Source organism: Homarus americanus, unplaced genomic scaffold (assembly GCF_018991925.1).
Source record: "Homarus americanus isolate GMGI-L3 unplaced genomic scaffold, GMGI_Hamer_2.0 scaffold24260, whole genome shotgun sequence".
Classification (NCBI taxonomy): Eukaryota; Metazoa; Arthropoda; class Malacostraca; order Decapoda; family Nephropidae; genus Homarus; species Homarus americanus.
The window spans coordinates 2155087-2172541 of NW_024721079.1; the positions used below are offsets into that span (position 1 = coordinate 2155087).

Here is a 17455-nt window from a genome sequence, read left to right on the forward strand (position 1 = left end):
TTGAAAATATAGGAGGTACTCACAGCTTTCTAATAGCATTCTTATAAGTATTAAATGTATATGCTCATTCCTATTTCTGTTGTAGTAAAGCAATGTTGTTTTAACGTTCACAAATCCACGGGAATTTAAGATTCCTGTCCCGACTATTCTGTCCTGCATTTTATATATCAATACTCAATTACCTGAAACTATTTCAAGTCGAATTACAGTATAATTCTCTTACAGATAAAATACTCACCTTCAAACTAAACAAAATCCAATTCCAATTAACAGAGAGAACAAATGATTTGAGAGCATAATATCCTCAGTCATTTCAACTCATTTTCACGTCATGCTGAAGTACTGCAGTGAGTGGACTATGAATTTCGTTATATTTAGCATTTAACGGCTATGAAAAATCTTTCAGTTAATCAACTATATATGAAATTTGTCATAAATGCTCTGAGAAGCAGGGTATTGAAGAAACTTCTATTATCAGGTTGCACAAAAAAGTTAAGAATTTACTTTATGTCTTCTTAAATTACCTTAATTTTGCTAGTCCATAGCATTTACATAAATCCCAGTTATTATACAACGAATATAAGCGCTGAGTGAATTTAGTGAAAGGGCAGGACATGATGTAAAACGAGCTTGACCTAAACGGCGGTTCGACAAGTTCAAAAATTATATACCAATACATAAAAGTTAAAAATCGAGAAAGTTACGAGTGCACAATTGTTAGCTAAGGAAAATCTGGTGAGCGATTTAAAAATACGTATATTTAAATTAAATAGATTGCCATTGTAAAGGCAAGTTATAACTGAAAAAAACACTGTACCTCTTTGTCTTCTAAGTTAATTATTTGAGTACAGTATTTCGTACTACCAGTGCATATCTGGCCAAGCTTCTCGAAGAATTATTGGCAGGTCACAGATGTACCCAATTTAGACACCACGAGACAGAAGAAAAAAGAATGGTTCATGAGATCTTTAAGATCTCATGACCTGAAACATTAGTGGCAATGTTCCTACTGAAAGAAGGACTGACCAACAGTGGACCACAGATATCAATGACTGCCCCACGAAATATATCAAAGCCCAGTAAGAGTTCAAGCATTAGATATAAAAACATTCAGGAAATTTGGAGGAAACACCAGTGAAGATTATATAGAAATATATGGGAAGTGGATTGGTGTCCCCTGTTATATAAACAATGTTATAAACTCATATACAGTATACTGTACAATAAAATTATAGTTTTGTAATTTTTTTTGCTATCTTAAATTGCATTTTTATTTTTTTTTCAAATTCCGTTTCTCGATCAAAAATCCTTGTGTAAAAAATATTCTCGTGTAGTCATTCTTTGAATTAAACAACGAAAGGAATGAACTCAGCATGCGCAGTTGCGAGCAAGGTTGAGTTCGACACCACACTCAGCATTGCGCAATTTATATTTACGTCATCACATCACCAGCACGTACGCTCCGCCCCTCTCTGGCAAATGTGATTCGTCTTGTTAGTTGTATTGTCCTCTCCATTCAGTTCTTGCTTTTGTGGACCAATTGCGTACGCAACCGCTTCTGCATTTCTTCTGTTTTTCCATGGTTACAGTTTGAGTTCGGGGGGGGTAGGAGGGGCAGAGGCTTCTCCCTGTGATATGTATACAGAGCTCTAATTCAAATTACACTATATTGTTAATTATTCATGAATTATATAACAATTGTTTATGGCTAGTTATGTGAATTTTTTTATGTATTACTATTGTTTGGAACAGATGATTATTGTGCTACTAATTTTGCTGTTACAAATATTATTATTTTATTACTAAGTTATTGTTATTTTGTTGCTATTGTTATATCGATATTGTTGCTTTATTGCTGTTATTATCATTATCCTGAACGTTTCCTTTTGCAAATTACTTTTATAACTTTTGGTGTGGGATGATAGTATGAAAGATAGTGAGTCTGTGCATTTTTAATTGAGTTTTATTGATTCACTTTCCATTTAAATGGCATTCCCAAATGTCCAGATAAGATTTTATTTGTAATTCTCCCTGTAACAATCTTTTTCTTGTCTAATTCATTTATACCTCAGGGAAGGCAACCCTAGTATAGAACCTGCAACAATCCGCATCTGTGAGTCAAGGCTGTTCATTGTGACAGTATCCTGACGAGTTGCCACACATTTTATTTAATCGCTTCTTATAAGATAAGTGTTTATTACCTAGGCATTTAAGTGGCGATCGATATATCAGTATCTTTTGCGGAATCGCATTTGATAATAATAATCTCCATTATAAATTACATTCATTGAATGAAACTGTGAAGGCTAAAGCAGTGAGACTATCATACCTTTGTTCTTTAATTCAACAGTTGGGGCATTTTTTTCTGAAACCTTATTCCTAACTCATGACGGGGACGGGCAAACATAATACTGTACAGTGCACACGACCTTCCAATCAATTTATGCGCATAACTCTACACAATTAATGTGATACAGAGGCAGAGGGAGGGAATTTTTTAAACATTTACTGTAATAACGCAACTGTATCACATTGTTTCGAGGAATGATTTTCGAATTTAGGAATCTCTTAAGTGCAATGTATTATTAATAAAAACGACAAAATTAAGTATGGTTATTGAAGCAATGGCATGCTTCTGAGACTGTTTATCATAGGGTGAGAGGGGCTCTCGGGGGCACTGTGCTGATAAAGGTATGATACGTTTTCTATCAATATCATTGCGACACCACGTCATATGGGAGGATATCACAACGATACGAAAATAAACAAAGGAAAACAAGTCGTGGTTATTTGATGGTCTTAGTGGCGTGGTTAGAAGGCAATGTGAACTACATACACTGATGAGATTAACTTACTCGTCAGGCTATTGATTGAATTAAGAGGTACAGGAATTTCTGTGGATTTTTAGATAAAAGTTCATAGAACTTATGAAATAGAAATATTTATTTAAAGGCATTGAGGCATTGTAAGTAATGAGAAAGGGGAACAAACAGTATTATTTATTACCCTTGTCTGTCCCGTCCATATATTTATACGTCCGTAAGCACATTTACGAGCTGACTTTTCAAAGGTATTAGCCATACAGTCATTAATTTTTACAGCATATGTATCTTTATTAGAATCATTTTTACTTCACATCAAAAGTCCAATACTATAAGGTACACACGCTGACACTTTTTGTTATGTTTCGCTAAGTACTTGCTTAACTTTGGCGTTAATAGATTTTTTTTTAGATTGCCCCCGAGGGGGCTAGTTTATTGGACACCCCCTTACATCCTGTGCAAGGTGAAGCGCAGAAGCGTTTACAGCGCCCATCTGGGAAGCATGCAGAGTTCATGCTTGCCTTTATGACTAATGCATTACGGGCGTAAAAGCCTGAAGGGTCATGGTTTTTGTCAGCAAGTTACATAAAGTGACAGAATGATGAGTGTGTGTGGGGGATTCCCAGTACAATTTATCTGTTTATGGCAAAGCGTGGCAGGTCCCTAATAATGTCCAGTGCCAGGCCATAGGCATTGACAATATTGAGGGACATACCTTTTAGTGTGATTGTGATGGCGTTAATATATTTAACACTGTTAACCCCTATGACCTCACTTGAACTGTAGGTGTAGGAGGATGACACCCCATTGGGCGAACGCGTTCACTCCCGAATGTGGCGCTGCCAAGCGGCTGCTAGGTACAGTATACAAAATAATTGGCAGGCAAGGATTAAAGGGAGGAAGACGCACATTTCGGTGAACTCACGTTTTTTTTATTGTCTTGTGCACTGTTTGTTTTACCATATGCAATGGAGCGCAGTTACTGTGTAGCTATTAATTACTCCAACAGCACAATAAGGAACAGAAACCTGTCTTTCTTCCAATTTCCGAAGGTTCCAGAGGTGACTCGTAAAGCTACTGTTGACTGTTGAATGTTCATAAGTTTTATGAGCCCTTTCTTTATTTAATGCATTTAATATTGATAAGAACCCACTCTTTATTATTGCTTGTTAACATTAGACTATCAATAGGATATATAAAAGGAGCAGGATACAGTACTGTTATATTTTCGAAAATATAAGGCTGGAACTTTTAAGTTTAAGGTTCATAATTCGTTTTAAATGCGTCCACAACTTTTTGGACGAAATTATATTTTTCCTGTTTATTTCGAAGTGTTTGAATGAAATCCTTTAATTTCTTGGGCAAATTCATGAAAACCTTACCAAACTCAACCCAAATTGTGTGGCAAAAACACGCAAAAACGGCTTTCAAGTAACTTAACCCATTTTCGATTTGAGTTGAGAAAGTACAATTTAGAGGGTCTTAAGTTCACACTAAGAAGTTTGCAGGATATCCTGTTAACTTCTTACTTCATTATACAGGATGTCCAACCAAATCAGAGGAAGTCTGAGTGTGTATGCTCAAGCTTTTGAGCTGGAATTTGCCAGTTGCAAGATAGCTTCTCGGTGCAAAAGATGCTTTTTACTATTCAACATGTTTTGTAATTACTAATCTTGTTACGCGTCTGAACTTCTTCTTTGTTGAAGTGCAGTAATAACATTATATTTATAACACCAACAACAACAACAACCTATCACACTGTTTTGCGCTTGTCTGATAATTATCGCCGGGAGGTAAAAAACGCAAAGAACTACTGTATAGGTATTTTTCCCCCTCATTATTGTTCTCGTCTTCTGAGATCTATCCAGAAGCACAGTCAAATGTGATCATAAGAGGCTAATAAAACTACTGGAATTTGCTGAAGCTGGATGGGAAGTGGAGCCTGATTCAGCTGCTGACACTAGCACTAGCAGGTGCGGCGAGTGCTACTTAAGTACTCCACTGAACCACGGTGATGGTGACAGTTGGTAGGGCAGGGTTAAACAGAGAGTTTTATCTCTCACAATTTTTATTTGTTGATGTAATAGTGTAATTACTAAGTTACTAACCTTGTTACACATTTAAAGACCTTCATTGTTGAAGCGCAGTATTAACATTACAACAATAGGGCAGGCACTAGGTAAACAAACATACATAAAGTACTGTACAGTAGTGATGTCCGAGATACAAAAATTGGATACGATGAATTGCGTTTCTGGCTCTTTTATCGTTTACTGGCGGGAATCATCCAAAGCTGTATCAATCAGCTTTGTGTATAGTCCTGACTGACTCACTCGTTTATTGAGAGCAATGTTTCCTGTCCGTCCGTGTCATTCACCCTGTTCTGAAGCTGCTTAAGAGCAATTCTTGGTTATTCTTAATAAGTGTCAGGTATTAAAAGAGCGCAGATTTTGCTCTCTCTCTCTCTCTCTCTCTCTCTCTATATATATATATATATATATATATATATATATATATATATATAATCGTGTGTGGAAATAATTATTCATATGTTGTTATAACCAGGGACTTCGGCTACAGTTTTTAAGTCTATCATCTCATATGAAGTTCATATCTGGGATTAGAACACTAGCGGATGCCCACCCCACTAGAGGTTACAGCCTCAGGTTGAAGAAGCCGTAAGTTCAGAAAATTGTCATGGCAAACTTTTTTGGAGTGAGTGTTGTGAACTCTAGGAAAAATCTGCCAGAAAATGTTGTGACGGTACCGAGTACGAATTAATTCACTAGTTTTCACCAACAACGGCGCAGGTTCGGATACATTCTGGAGTCAGTACATGTTCAGTAATTGCTATCTTGGCGTGAGGTTGATGCTAGAATTATTTACTTTATTCTCTTCGCTCCTATCTCTGTTACGCAATGTAACAGAGACGTGATCGATGTGAGCGAAGAGAATAAAGTAAAGTAAATGACGCTAACACCAACCTCACGCCACGATATGCACATATGCTAAACAATCATGGACTCAAAATAAAAAGGGTTTGCGTGATGGACTTCTAAAACAATATTATCATGTGTATTGAAAACCAAGGACTTTTCAACCAGACGTCCGTGAGCCGCGCTCGCCTTGTCGTCATCAATCGACCTTCGCTCATGATGCTGGCTTCTCACCTCACGATCAATACATTCTAATCTTTTCCACCAATATTTCCCAAATCTGTCTATAGTGTACACAAATTTAAATACTTTAATTATCATTAAAACTGACGAGACGGAGAGGATAAATTAGATGTTCGTTGAAGAATGATTCATACAATATAAATATCCAGGAAGACATCTGAGTAGACGGCCACCGTGATACCTATGAAGGCGTTTCCTGTTAGCGGTGGTTGGTACTGGTAAATGCTCCCTTGGGCGAATCTCAAGGCGCCTCAGGTCTCACAGCCTCGTAAAAGTAAAATCATTAATGTTTTAACAATGGATAAACACACGATGCAGGTTTTCGGCCATCCTGTATTAAACGGGAAAAGAAGTGAAACAGTAAAGATAATAATAAAGTGTATACAGTAACCCCCTTGAAAGATTGTATAAACACCTTTATTATATAAGCTAGAAATATCTTAATAAAATACCTTGTGATGAAAAGAACATGGAATATACCGTTACAAAATTTACGTCAACGTCAATACTATTCCTCCTTATCTTGAATATAGTGAAGAATTGAAAAAAATATATATATATAATTTCATTGTGTATCCCGTTATGAAATAAATTCAAGGGGGGGCAAACTAATACCTCTTGGTCCACAGTTGTATATAACGGTCTCTAATCGCCCGGAATGTTTTTCTATCGTATTTACTCGTCATAATAAAAAAGATCATTTTGGTTAGTCAGCAATACAAACAAAAAGAAACTACTTTATTTAGACTTTATAGCTGAAGGCGTGTTGTATCAATCCTGTATTACTTCACAAGTGTTGACACAAATGTGTCTCCAGCGATTTGTTAAGAATTTGACCTAATCACAAAAACTAAACACTGACGCCAATGAAATAGATGGTCCATCTCTCTTGAAGTTTTAAAAAATGTAGTGCTTCCTACTACTCTTAGTGCAGTGTTCAGTAATTCTTTTCGGTTTCCGAGATTCACCCAATTGACCGAGATATCCCCAAGGAGGGCCTCCAAACTGGTGCCAGCACTCACAGACCTTACTTTTCAATATAGATTAGAACGTCTTTATTTGCCTATTTGGTACTATAGAAGGCCAATGGGCCATTTAACCAAAGTGTATAACACTTCTAAGGACATTACCTAGTCAAATGTACAGATCTAAAGGTAACGGATTGCCTCCCACTAGAGGTCACATACTCAAGTTAAAGAAGCTACCATATAAAAAAAAAGCAGCCAGCGTTAACTTTTTTGAAGTGAGAGTTGCGAACTCTTGGAATATTACTGAGAATATTGTGGCAGCTCGAACTGTGGGTCCCTTTAAATCCAGATCTGACGAATACTGGCACATGTTCACGTACTGTGCACATTCAAGAGCCTGCACTTGTCCAATACTTACCAACAACACATAACAGAGAAGTGATCGACCGCTCTACCTGCTGGTAAGGTGACAAAATTGATGTTGAAGAGGATAATGTAAAGTATGACCCCACCGGAAATGATAAAGATGCTGTACTTATAGTGAATGGCTCGCCTGTTGTGGCATTTGTGGCAGGCGAAGCAAACATGACCTCTGCATTTGGTGATGAAAGATATGTTAAATTAAAACTTATCAAAATATACAATATTCATATATATTTATTTAAAATTATTTTTTATTTTTTTTGTAGTGGACCATTTTAAAAAGCAACAAAAGTCAACAAATTTGTACAATCAACAAATAATTCCAAGACCTTAGGCTCTGAGGAACCATCCTTAGCCCGATCTACTGTACAGTATATGAATTATATTACAGTGTGTTAAACGATATTGATTACGTTTCTAAGCATCATGGTTGTATTTAGTACCTAAGAACCAACATATAAATATTAGTCATACATACTTGACATTTCATTCACTGATTTTTATATCAATGACAGACTTTCTGCACTGTATAATTCCAATGGCAACATTTGATCCACATACGTAAAGAAAATGTTAACTTTGTTTCATATCAAGCATTGAGAAATATAATAAATTAATAAAAAACAACCCTCCATTCCTGAGATTTACTATGAATCTGTTGTTCGCAACTAAGTTCGTTCTTTCGTAATACTTTTTCACACAAAAGGCAGCCACCTTATTATAGTATAGTTATCCATATCCTTCACAGAAAACGAATTAAGTTCCATTTTCTGTGGGGACTTCAGCATTGTTGAGGAAGAATTCATGGAGCATTTCTCTCAAGGACATTGGGCAGTCGGGGAAGGCAGACCAGCAATTGCCGTAGCTCCTTCCATATTCCTCCGCCTGGATATGGTCTCTATGGAACTCATCACCCTGGAATCCCGGCCTGGAAGAATGAAAAGGATGGTTGGAAGACTTGTTGGATTCTTTCATGTTTATCCTTTGCCAGATAAGTGGAAAATATTATCTAAATATTAAAAATAAATCAAAATGTGGTCGTGTGTCGTGTCAGTTGTGTAAATAAGACTTAGTCATTTCAGGTTTATATTCAATGACAGAGAAAGTAGAACGTTTCAAAGTCGTTGTGGTAATGCTTTAGTTGGCGCTGCAATTTGCTGGACTTGTCAATATCAATCAATCACAGTACCGTTCTCATATCTGAGGGCTTGCCACCACAGTCCTTCACTTTAAACGTTTTTGGGGGCTGTTTTTACCAGTGTTCCAAGATTTTGGATCTCTCTGGGGACCCATTTTCAATCATCCATCCCAGTGATTATATATTCTAGAAAGAATATTACAGCCTGTCGGGTAAGGGTGTAAGGGGAAGATACTGTATTTTTAAAAAGTCGAAGTGGTGTAAAACTAAATTGATGGGAAGAGACACTCATGTAGGAAGCCTTTACAGATCATAAAACTGTAGTTTATAGAATCATGAGATTTTAGGTCATTAACAAACAGCTCAACTATGCTCTAGGTATAGGGATTCAAATTACGGTGATATCGATTGAAGTAGTGAACGAACACCCAATAACCTTACAAATATTGTTGTAGAAATTTAAAACTTGTCTATTCTAACTTGTTAATTATCCCACCCACTGTGTAATACAGTGAGCAAACACCCAAACCACAACATCAATATAACCAGCGAAGAGAGATGGTGACCGAAGTGAAAACTTTAGCCCCCAGGGGCACAAATCATGAGACATTATCCTTCAGATTTAATATTTACTTGTTACATAACGAGACTGGGCCAAGATTGAGGAAGGAGCGGCGACTGTGTTAGCGATAGGGATGTGGATTCTTCCAGGAGGATTATAAAATACTGTAATGGGAAATAGCTAATGGAAAGTTATAGCCCAAAGCCAATCTTATTAGTTCAAGAACAATCAGAAAACCGTATACTCTTCGTCGTGTACGGGCTCTTGAATGTGTACCTGAACATGTCAGTGTCAGGTTTTTCAAGTCTGGACTAGAAGCAGCTTACACTTGGTGCTGTCACAGCATTCTCTGGCAGGTTATTCCAAAAGTTTACTACTATTATTCCAAAGTTAGATCTGACAGTTTTCTGTAGCGATAGGTTCTTTAACTTGAGGCTGTGGCGTTTAATGGGGTGGCCATCCGCTAACTTAAAAATGTGTATTTAACTGAATAATATCCTTTATTAAACCACTCCTTGCCTTACTGCAGCACAAAATAGGTAATTGTACGTACAGTACATGGTCTGGCCCTCTTGATAAGTGGCCGGCACCAGTTTGGTAGCCCCGGATAAGCCCTATTAGTAGAAACCAAACTGTTAAAAGATATTAGGATCAGGCTTCATCAGCAAGAACCGATACACAGAGAACCTTAATTAAATGCGGTTTGTCGATAAGACTCCCATTTTGGGAGGTTTAAGTCAGAGCTATTGTACTGCAATGAACTTTTAAGTGAGAGAGAGCTTCAGCAAGAAGTTACTTGCAAAACAGAGGAAAACGAATTTACAGTGAAGGCACTGTGTCCCTAAATATGAGATGATAAAGTACACGGCGATAAAGGCTTAAAAACAACCAACTGCACTGTCTATGAAAAAAGTTGTTCATGGATAGAAGGAAGGAAGGACGAACGGACGAACGCACGGCCGGTGCCTATGACTATATTCTCCCTTCAGATTGAAGGACCTGATATGGACCGAAATTTAGGTGGAAATGAGCACATCTTCCTGAAGATTAAGAACCCAAGTTCATTGTTATAGAAATCGCGAGGCCAAGACTAAGGAAAGGAGGCCATTGTTATGGAAAGTCAGGGGCGAAAAATGAACCTGAGAAACAAGGTCACTATTACGGTGATACAGAGTACCAGAAGGAAGGACTTACGCGAAGATGAGATTGATAAACTCGCCAAGGATGCCGTATTCTTCAAGAGGCGCCTCACCCACCTCGCACACCGCCCGCAACACACACTCCTCCCCGTCTAGTCCCGCCCTGTCGACACAACACACGGCTCATTTACATAATTTTGCTTTTATTTATTTATTCATCCTCCATAAATCAGGGAAAAGGTTCTGATTCTCACGTTTTTTTCTTCATAATTGTATGTACAATATTGCAGAGAACTGACTCAATTAAGCAGCTTTAGTACAAAGAATGGTGGTTAATAATGGGTGTCGAGACTTCATTGACATTCTATTTTAACTAGAGGTGTCTTACACTCGGTTAATGAGGAACTTTAATGTACGAGTCTTTGAAAACTCAGAAATAGAAGGAGTGGGTCGGACACTGGACACGGAGGATTTACTAACTTAGAGAGGAAGTCCCCGAGGAGGCTGTAGAGGGCTGAGCGCTCATTCACCAGCGAGCGTTTCTTGCGACGACGCAGTAACTGGTTGGGCAACTCGTAAGTCACCTCAAGGCGGTAGTCCCCCCTCGTCTCTGTGGGTGTAAGCATACATCATTTGTCTGATTTAAACACTGATCCGGTATAGAATAACATAGCTCCTGGTTTCGCGTTTCAGAAAATATGATAAAATACTCGTGTGCTTAATTATAAATAAGAATAAGGACACATTTTCTATATATATATATATATATATATATATATATATATATATATATATATATATATATATATATATATATATATATATATATATATATATATATATATATATATATATATATATATATATATGTATATATATATATATAACGTATTACACTTTACACTGTGAAATTTTCCAGGTATTGAAATAGGCTCCTAACTTAACCTTGGTTACCTAAGGTTCGGTTAATTTAAGGCAAGTTAAGTTGGGTTGGGTTGGGTTGGATGAAGTTAGGTTAGGTTGGGTTGGGTTAGGAACCCATTTCAGGAACTAGGCAAAATGAGTCTGCCTAGTCGTTTAACAGGACAATCTCACAAACACATGTGGTCTGGGTGTTGTGGCTGCACACATTCTGCTTACCTTTAATTCGTCAAAATAAAAAACCCAGGCAACGGAACGTACTCCAGCTAGTATAACGTAATGGTAAAGCAGGTAATTTTTACAATATATCTAACTAAAACCATGACACTTTCCGTCGGTGAATCAACAGTATATACTGGGTGTAGGTACTGTACACGCGGGAGGTGCCAAAAGCTTGCTCGGTAGTAACTCATTTAACTGCTACCTAACATAACGTAACCCAAATTGACCAAATTTTATAAAATAGGTCTCAACTATTCATGTGCAATGAAAATTTAATCTATTGCTATAAATTTTATTTAACTGAAATTATCCGAACCAAACGTGACCTGATCTAACCGCAGTGAACTGAGTACCTGTCGGGCTTAACATACCGTAACCCAAATTAACTAATAATTATCTCGGATCAAACTATTTATTAACAAAGACAAAATAACATAATGACACTAAATTTCACCTAAATGAACTATTCAGAACCAAAAGTGACTTAACCTCCCCGAGTTAGCACATTGAACTGGGAGTACGTCAGGTTGGGAAGCAGCAGCTGGGTGATTTTATGAATTCTGTCTGTTATTGTATTAAATTCGCAGAGGGGGTAGCGTAATGAAATAAATCTAACTAAAAACCTACGATTTTGATCTAATGTAACCTAGGAATACACAGTATTGGTGCAGGTACGGGGTAATATATATTCTGCCAAGAGCTTGTTCAATATATAATCTTTAGGGCACCTCCAATACGTTTACTCAACCTGTGTAATGTCCAATTTACTCATTTATTCAGGGCAACGTCCAGTCACTCACTAACGTTGGGCAGTGTCCAGTACGGCACCACCAGCCGAAAGTAAAACTCCATGACGGCGTTGTCGGCGAAGTCAATGAGTTGCCGTTTAACCCTCTGGTGTCCTACACCCTTGGTGCTTCTGTTGTTCTTGGTGTCGCGAAGCATCTCCTCTTTCTCTAAACTATTGCTCCAGCTCACTCCCTGCCTCACCGTGTCGGACCCCAGGGCGGATCCCAGCAGGGACTCAACAGATGACGCCGTGGACTCGGCAGCAGCGGCGGCGAATGTTGCTAACAGCACCATCATCAATCGCCATGATGGTGACGTCACCTTCATCATAGCTTTGGAGAAATAGAATTTTTTTTTTTAAATTGCCAGTGTTGGAAATTTCATTTAATATACTCGCATAGGAGAGGAGGGAAGTTTAATTACTTCTAGTTTGTAGAAAAAAGTATTTACCTTCAGTGTTCGGAATCTACAAGTTTTCTCAATAAATACTGTAGGTGGTTCATATACTGTGTTGGAAATATGATAATGTCTGAGTACGCAAGGTTTACTTTGTTTCCATAAAAAAAAAAGGCATAATCAGAAGAAAAAAAAAAGAACAGCGAAAAAACTGAGATCTCATATATTGTGCAGTTAGTCTTAGAACAGGAAAAGAAAACTACGCGTGTCTACTGTGGGGTGATGAGTCTTACCTACCAGAGAACCGTAACACAACAACAAAAATATTAAGCATAAGGTTAATCACAGCCCAATAAACAACCCAGTTAAATCACCGTCACATTCACTGGGAAGAAAACTCAACTCCGTGGCCCATTAGAAGTTACTAAGCGTGAATTTATAACTTAGTCAAGCTCCCTCACACCCTTCCACCCCATTCCACCCTTATGCTCCCTCCCATCCCACCTCTGTTCCACCCCGCTCCCTACCGTCCTACATTCTCTCCCTCCCAACCTTTTCCGGTTCCCTCCCACGACTCAGGTTATTCTCATACGTCTGTATATTTTTCGAGAGGTGGGAGGAGGAGGAGGAGGCAGCATTGCAAATTTGAAGCCTTGATGTCTGGGTGGGTCCACACTCACGCTCTCCCTCAGTGTATGTGTGGGAGGTATAGCCAGGGCGCATGGGTTGAGGAAGCAGAGTCGTAGTTCTCCAGAATGACAGAATTGAGGAGTAATTGTGGACGTGTGGGCGTAATAAGTTGGTGAGGCGCAACATCAGGGTCACCCATACATTATAAGTAGAGGTGGTGGTGGTGGTGGACAGCTCTGTGTGGTGGCGGGAGTGTTGGTGCCTGGTTACCTACAATAACCCGTAGACAATCAATCAGGGAGTTTAAGTCATATTGAAGATAATATACGTTGACAACATTCGTAGGTGTTATAGTTATTGCAGGTGTTGCATGTGCAGCACATGTAGGTGTTATGAGGGGTTACAGGTATTATAGTTGCAGGTTAAACTATCCCCAGATTCATCCTCAAATGGACACGTAAATACCTATACGTAGATGGAGGACAAAATAGCATCTTATTGCATCAATACTACAGTCACTCCACGTGGCTCTCTTTTTCTTACTGGCGAGGAAATAAACTTTACTTCGAAGTTCGAGAATTTATGACGTGAACCCAAAGTGAGTTGATAATTTATTACTTTTAAATCTTACTGTCAACATAACTCTTCAAAACACCATCCGTATTGATTATCTTTCCCTCTTGCCGGGTACAACACTCAGTTATACTCATTTCAAGTCTTCAAGTAATTTCCGGTCTTCTACTGTCACCTCACGTTATCAACAGTCATCTATAAGTAAATAAAAGTCGTCTGCAGTCACGCTCTCTCATCACCAGTTACCTACAAGTAAATTCTAGTTATCTATAGTCATTTCCTGCCATTTAAAGTCAATTTCAGTCATCTAAAATCATCACCATTCACTTTTAGTCATCACCAGTCATTCTTGGTCATCACCAGTAGCTTCTAGTCATCCTCAGTCATTCCCAGTTATCACCAGTCATGCATAATTAACCACAGTCAGTGAGAACTACCAGTTACACGCCATGACCATTCACAGTTAACCCTGATGAACCATAATTAAAGACACCCTACAAGCGTCAAGAGTCAAGGGCGTAGAAGCCTGAAGAGTCAGTGGTTTATGTCAATAAGTTATTGGAAGCTCCAACAACTTTCCCTGAATACGAATTCGCAACTTTCGACTTACAACAGGTACCTACTTTACTGCTAGGTGAACAGGGACTAATGGGGGCTAGGAAGTAAGTCCAAACAACCTCCACCGGCCCGGGAACATTCTGGATGTTTGGTTGTGTTTCAGTAGTGGGGGTACACGACCATACGTATATCTTACTGTTTGTGTACATAAAGCATACGTTCACATATATACTTGTAAACATATACTGTACACACACATCCATCCACTCACAAGCGCACCCATGCACATACAAATATGTACACACAATGTGAGTGATGGAGAGTACATATACGCACCCACACATATCACATGCGCGCACACAGATACACAGACATATACAGTACATCCACTCTCACACAGATGCAGATGTATACACAATGTGAATGGTGAAGAGTACAAACTTACACACGCGCGCACAAACGCACATCCAGACAGCCAGACATACAGTATATCCAGTCACAAAAGCACCCAGGTGTACACACAATGTTGAGCGGTAGAGAGTGCACACACACACACACACACACACGCGTGATACCCTAACACAATGCTCTCACACACACTGAGTACGCCTCTCTACCAGACGTCTCAGAGGCGTCATACTTGGGGTGTTGGCCCAGTGTCTGAGTCAGGATAGAAATACAATAATCCCCCACGTAGAGATATACTAATTTAGGATGTATTTGAGAATCTTTCTAGACTTTTTGTTTTCCTCATCCCCTTCTTAACACACCTGAAATATATAATGATTATGTAATTGAAGGTGTAGCCTGGGGGGTTGGTCCCTTGAAATTTGGTATGTTAGTGTAAATAGCCCTGTGAATACTCGTAAGTCTAATATATGAGGCACACAGTCTGTCTGTTCCCTATGCTCTACCATACCTTTGAAGGTAGAGAGCTGAAATTGGGCATATGGGCATGCATCCCAAGAGTGTGAATTTTGGAGGTTGGTCCCATAACACACACACACACACACACACACACACACACACACACACACACACACACACACACACACACAAATCCGGGCAACGCCGGGTACCCCAATTAGTCTATTAAATTCTGCATTACCTCCTGACTGATGATTTCAATCCGGGACCAACTGACTCAGGGTACGGTACATACGATAGTTATTCCGTCACTATAAACATTTAATCGTGCGTTTATCTCCCCAATAATGATGACATACCTTTACACGCCACTCGTTAATAATACCCACAAGGAGCGCATCAAAAACATTGTATCATAATTATGGAGGTTAAAAGGTTGTATGTAATTAACAATATTTTATGAGAAGAATCTTAAAACACTACATTAGAGACCAAGCTTCTGTACGTAATGTGTTCACAAATAAAAACATAGTCAGTATAAACACGTAATATCTAACATTTTAAAAAACAAATTTCCAGTGCCGCCAGATAACATTGTCAAGCCTAAAACAATTAATTTATTTTTCACAACATTTAGTTATTTAGAAAAGACTTAAAGACGTTTCTAAAATATGTTACAAAATGAACCGCATATAATGAATAATGTTTATCCGTAAAGGAGACGAATCACTTAAATAGTTTATGTACCCACTCGGGAGTCTCAAGATCACTAAACCTTGCTTACTTGACATATTAATTGTTATCCAAATTAATTTTATACGTGTATTTCAAGGTATTTCACCCTATTTTTACCCTGTATTTCACATAACTTCTTGCTCACCTCCACCTGCAGGTAGCTGACGAGTACTCAGCTGTTGACGTCAAGAGACCCAGCGCTATACTACGCCACTCGGCTCCAGCGTGCTGGAACTGGAAGTTACTGGATTGTCAGTCTCTCGCCGCTCTGCGCATGCGTAAGTTTTCTTTTTTATCTAAATATCACACATATTATAATATTACACTGCAATAAGTAGAACAAATTTAGCGATTTCTTTCTTTATTTCATATCATTCACCTAAGGCACTCAGCAATATTTTTTAATACACTAGTAACGATGTAACAATACAACATGGCGACAAGTTGACAAATGACCCTTTCTCTGAAGCCGGGTGTATTCGGGAGACGCTCCACATTTATGGGCAACTCAGCCCATCCTGGCGTGTATGGTCACGCCCTCTATCCCCTTCTCACTTGGAAAAAGTGGATCTGTGTTACCATTTATCCAATGATTCCTACCGCCATTTTATGTTTATCATATGTATTAGGGATAGTTCTAGCTGAGGGATAATTTGACTGAGTTTTTGAGTTTTTGGAGTATTCATACTGTTGTGCACATAACCACCATGTAGACAAAACTGATGCAGATCATAGTGGACAGTAATTGGGCCAACTTTAACCACTGTCTCAACCAAGCTTTACCAAACTTAACCTGACTCAGTTCTGGCAAAGTGAGATAAGAGTCCGTTTTACCTTAACTTCACTAATATTCTTGGAATTATAAAAAAAAAAACTTGTCCCTATTTCACATTAGAGCCCTTGTTGATATTAAGTTTAACCAGACGATAATATTTAAAACCTACGACAAGTGATTCACCAACAAGCATCAGAGTTTTAGATGATTGACTCTACCTTACGTCCATTTAAAGAACAGCATTAAGGTGACCCCATGACTATTTTTCTATGTACGTACCAATAGAAAGTTAGATGCTGTAGCCTGTTATTACTTCACTATAATAAGTTTTCCAGATATTCCGCAACGGTGCACAAAGCCCTTAACATCTCCACTTGAATTAACTTCCATCCCCCTTCTCATAAGTTTTGGAAAGTCGTCTTCAGAAGGAGGTACTTATGAACTAACTTATTTTGTATAATATTTACACCAACACTCCTCTTACCACTCCAGCACAGCCTCCTCTCTCGCCTTCCTCTTCTACATAAACTTTTTCTTTTTCTTCACCCACATTTATCTTTTGTCATTCTCACACACTCGTCGCCCTCTCCGCTTTATTTCTCCATCCCTCACCTCACTCCCCTCACATTATTTTCTCTTATACTCTCCTTCTATAAACTCCTCAAAGAAACTCACATTCAGTGCTCTCATTACCAAGGGTCACCACATGGAAGAATGTCAACTGAATTGTGGTGGGTGTCAGCGTTTTGATCATGTAA

At 38.4% G+C, this 17455-nt stretch overlaps 1 protein-coding gene across 2 annotated transcripts; it reads right to left on the bottom strand.

Annotated features, from left to right (window-relative positions):
- Positions 1–7608: 7608 nt before the first annotated feature.
- On the bottom strand, positions 7609–16164 carry LOC121861427. 2 transcript variants are annotated; one of them, XM_042359146.1, is made up of 5 exons: positions 16068–16164; positions 12175–12495; positions 10712–10841; positions 10287–10394; positions 7609–8320 (listed from the first exon to the last, which is right to left on the bottom strand). In XM_042359146.1, the coding sequence occupies exons 2-5, from the start codon at positions 12491–12493 to the stop codon at positions 8149–8151; spliced, it is 729 nt and encodes a 242-aa protein (XP_042215080.1). In that variant the 5' UTR covers positions 12494–12495; positions 16068–16164; the 3' UTR covers positions 7609–8148. The 2 variants fall into 2 exon arrangements, with proteins under 2 accessions (XP_042215080.1, XP_042215081.1); XM_042359147.1 differs by lacking the exon at positions 10287–10394.
- Between the last annotated feature and the right edge of the window lie 1291 nt (positions 16165–17455).

Excerpts from the sequence above, each read along its gene's own strand:
- LOC121861427 (XM_042359146.1), bottom strand. The coding sequence starts at position 12,493 with ATGATGAAGGTGACGTCACCATCATGGCGATTGATGATGGTGCTGTTA. Across the intron at positions 10,842-12,174 it reads CTGGACACTGCCCAACGTTA|AGACGAGGGGGGACTACCGC; the intron begins GTGAGTGACTGG and ends TTACACCCACAG. Across the intron at positions 8,321-10,286 it reads TTTATCAATCTCATCTTCGC|GCCGGGATTCCAGGGTGATG; the intron begins GTAAGTCCTTCC and ends TCATTCTTCCAG.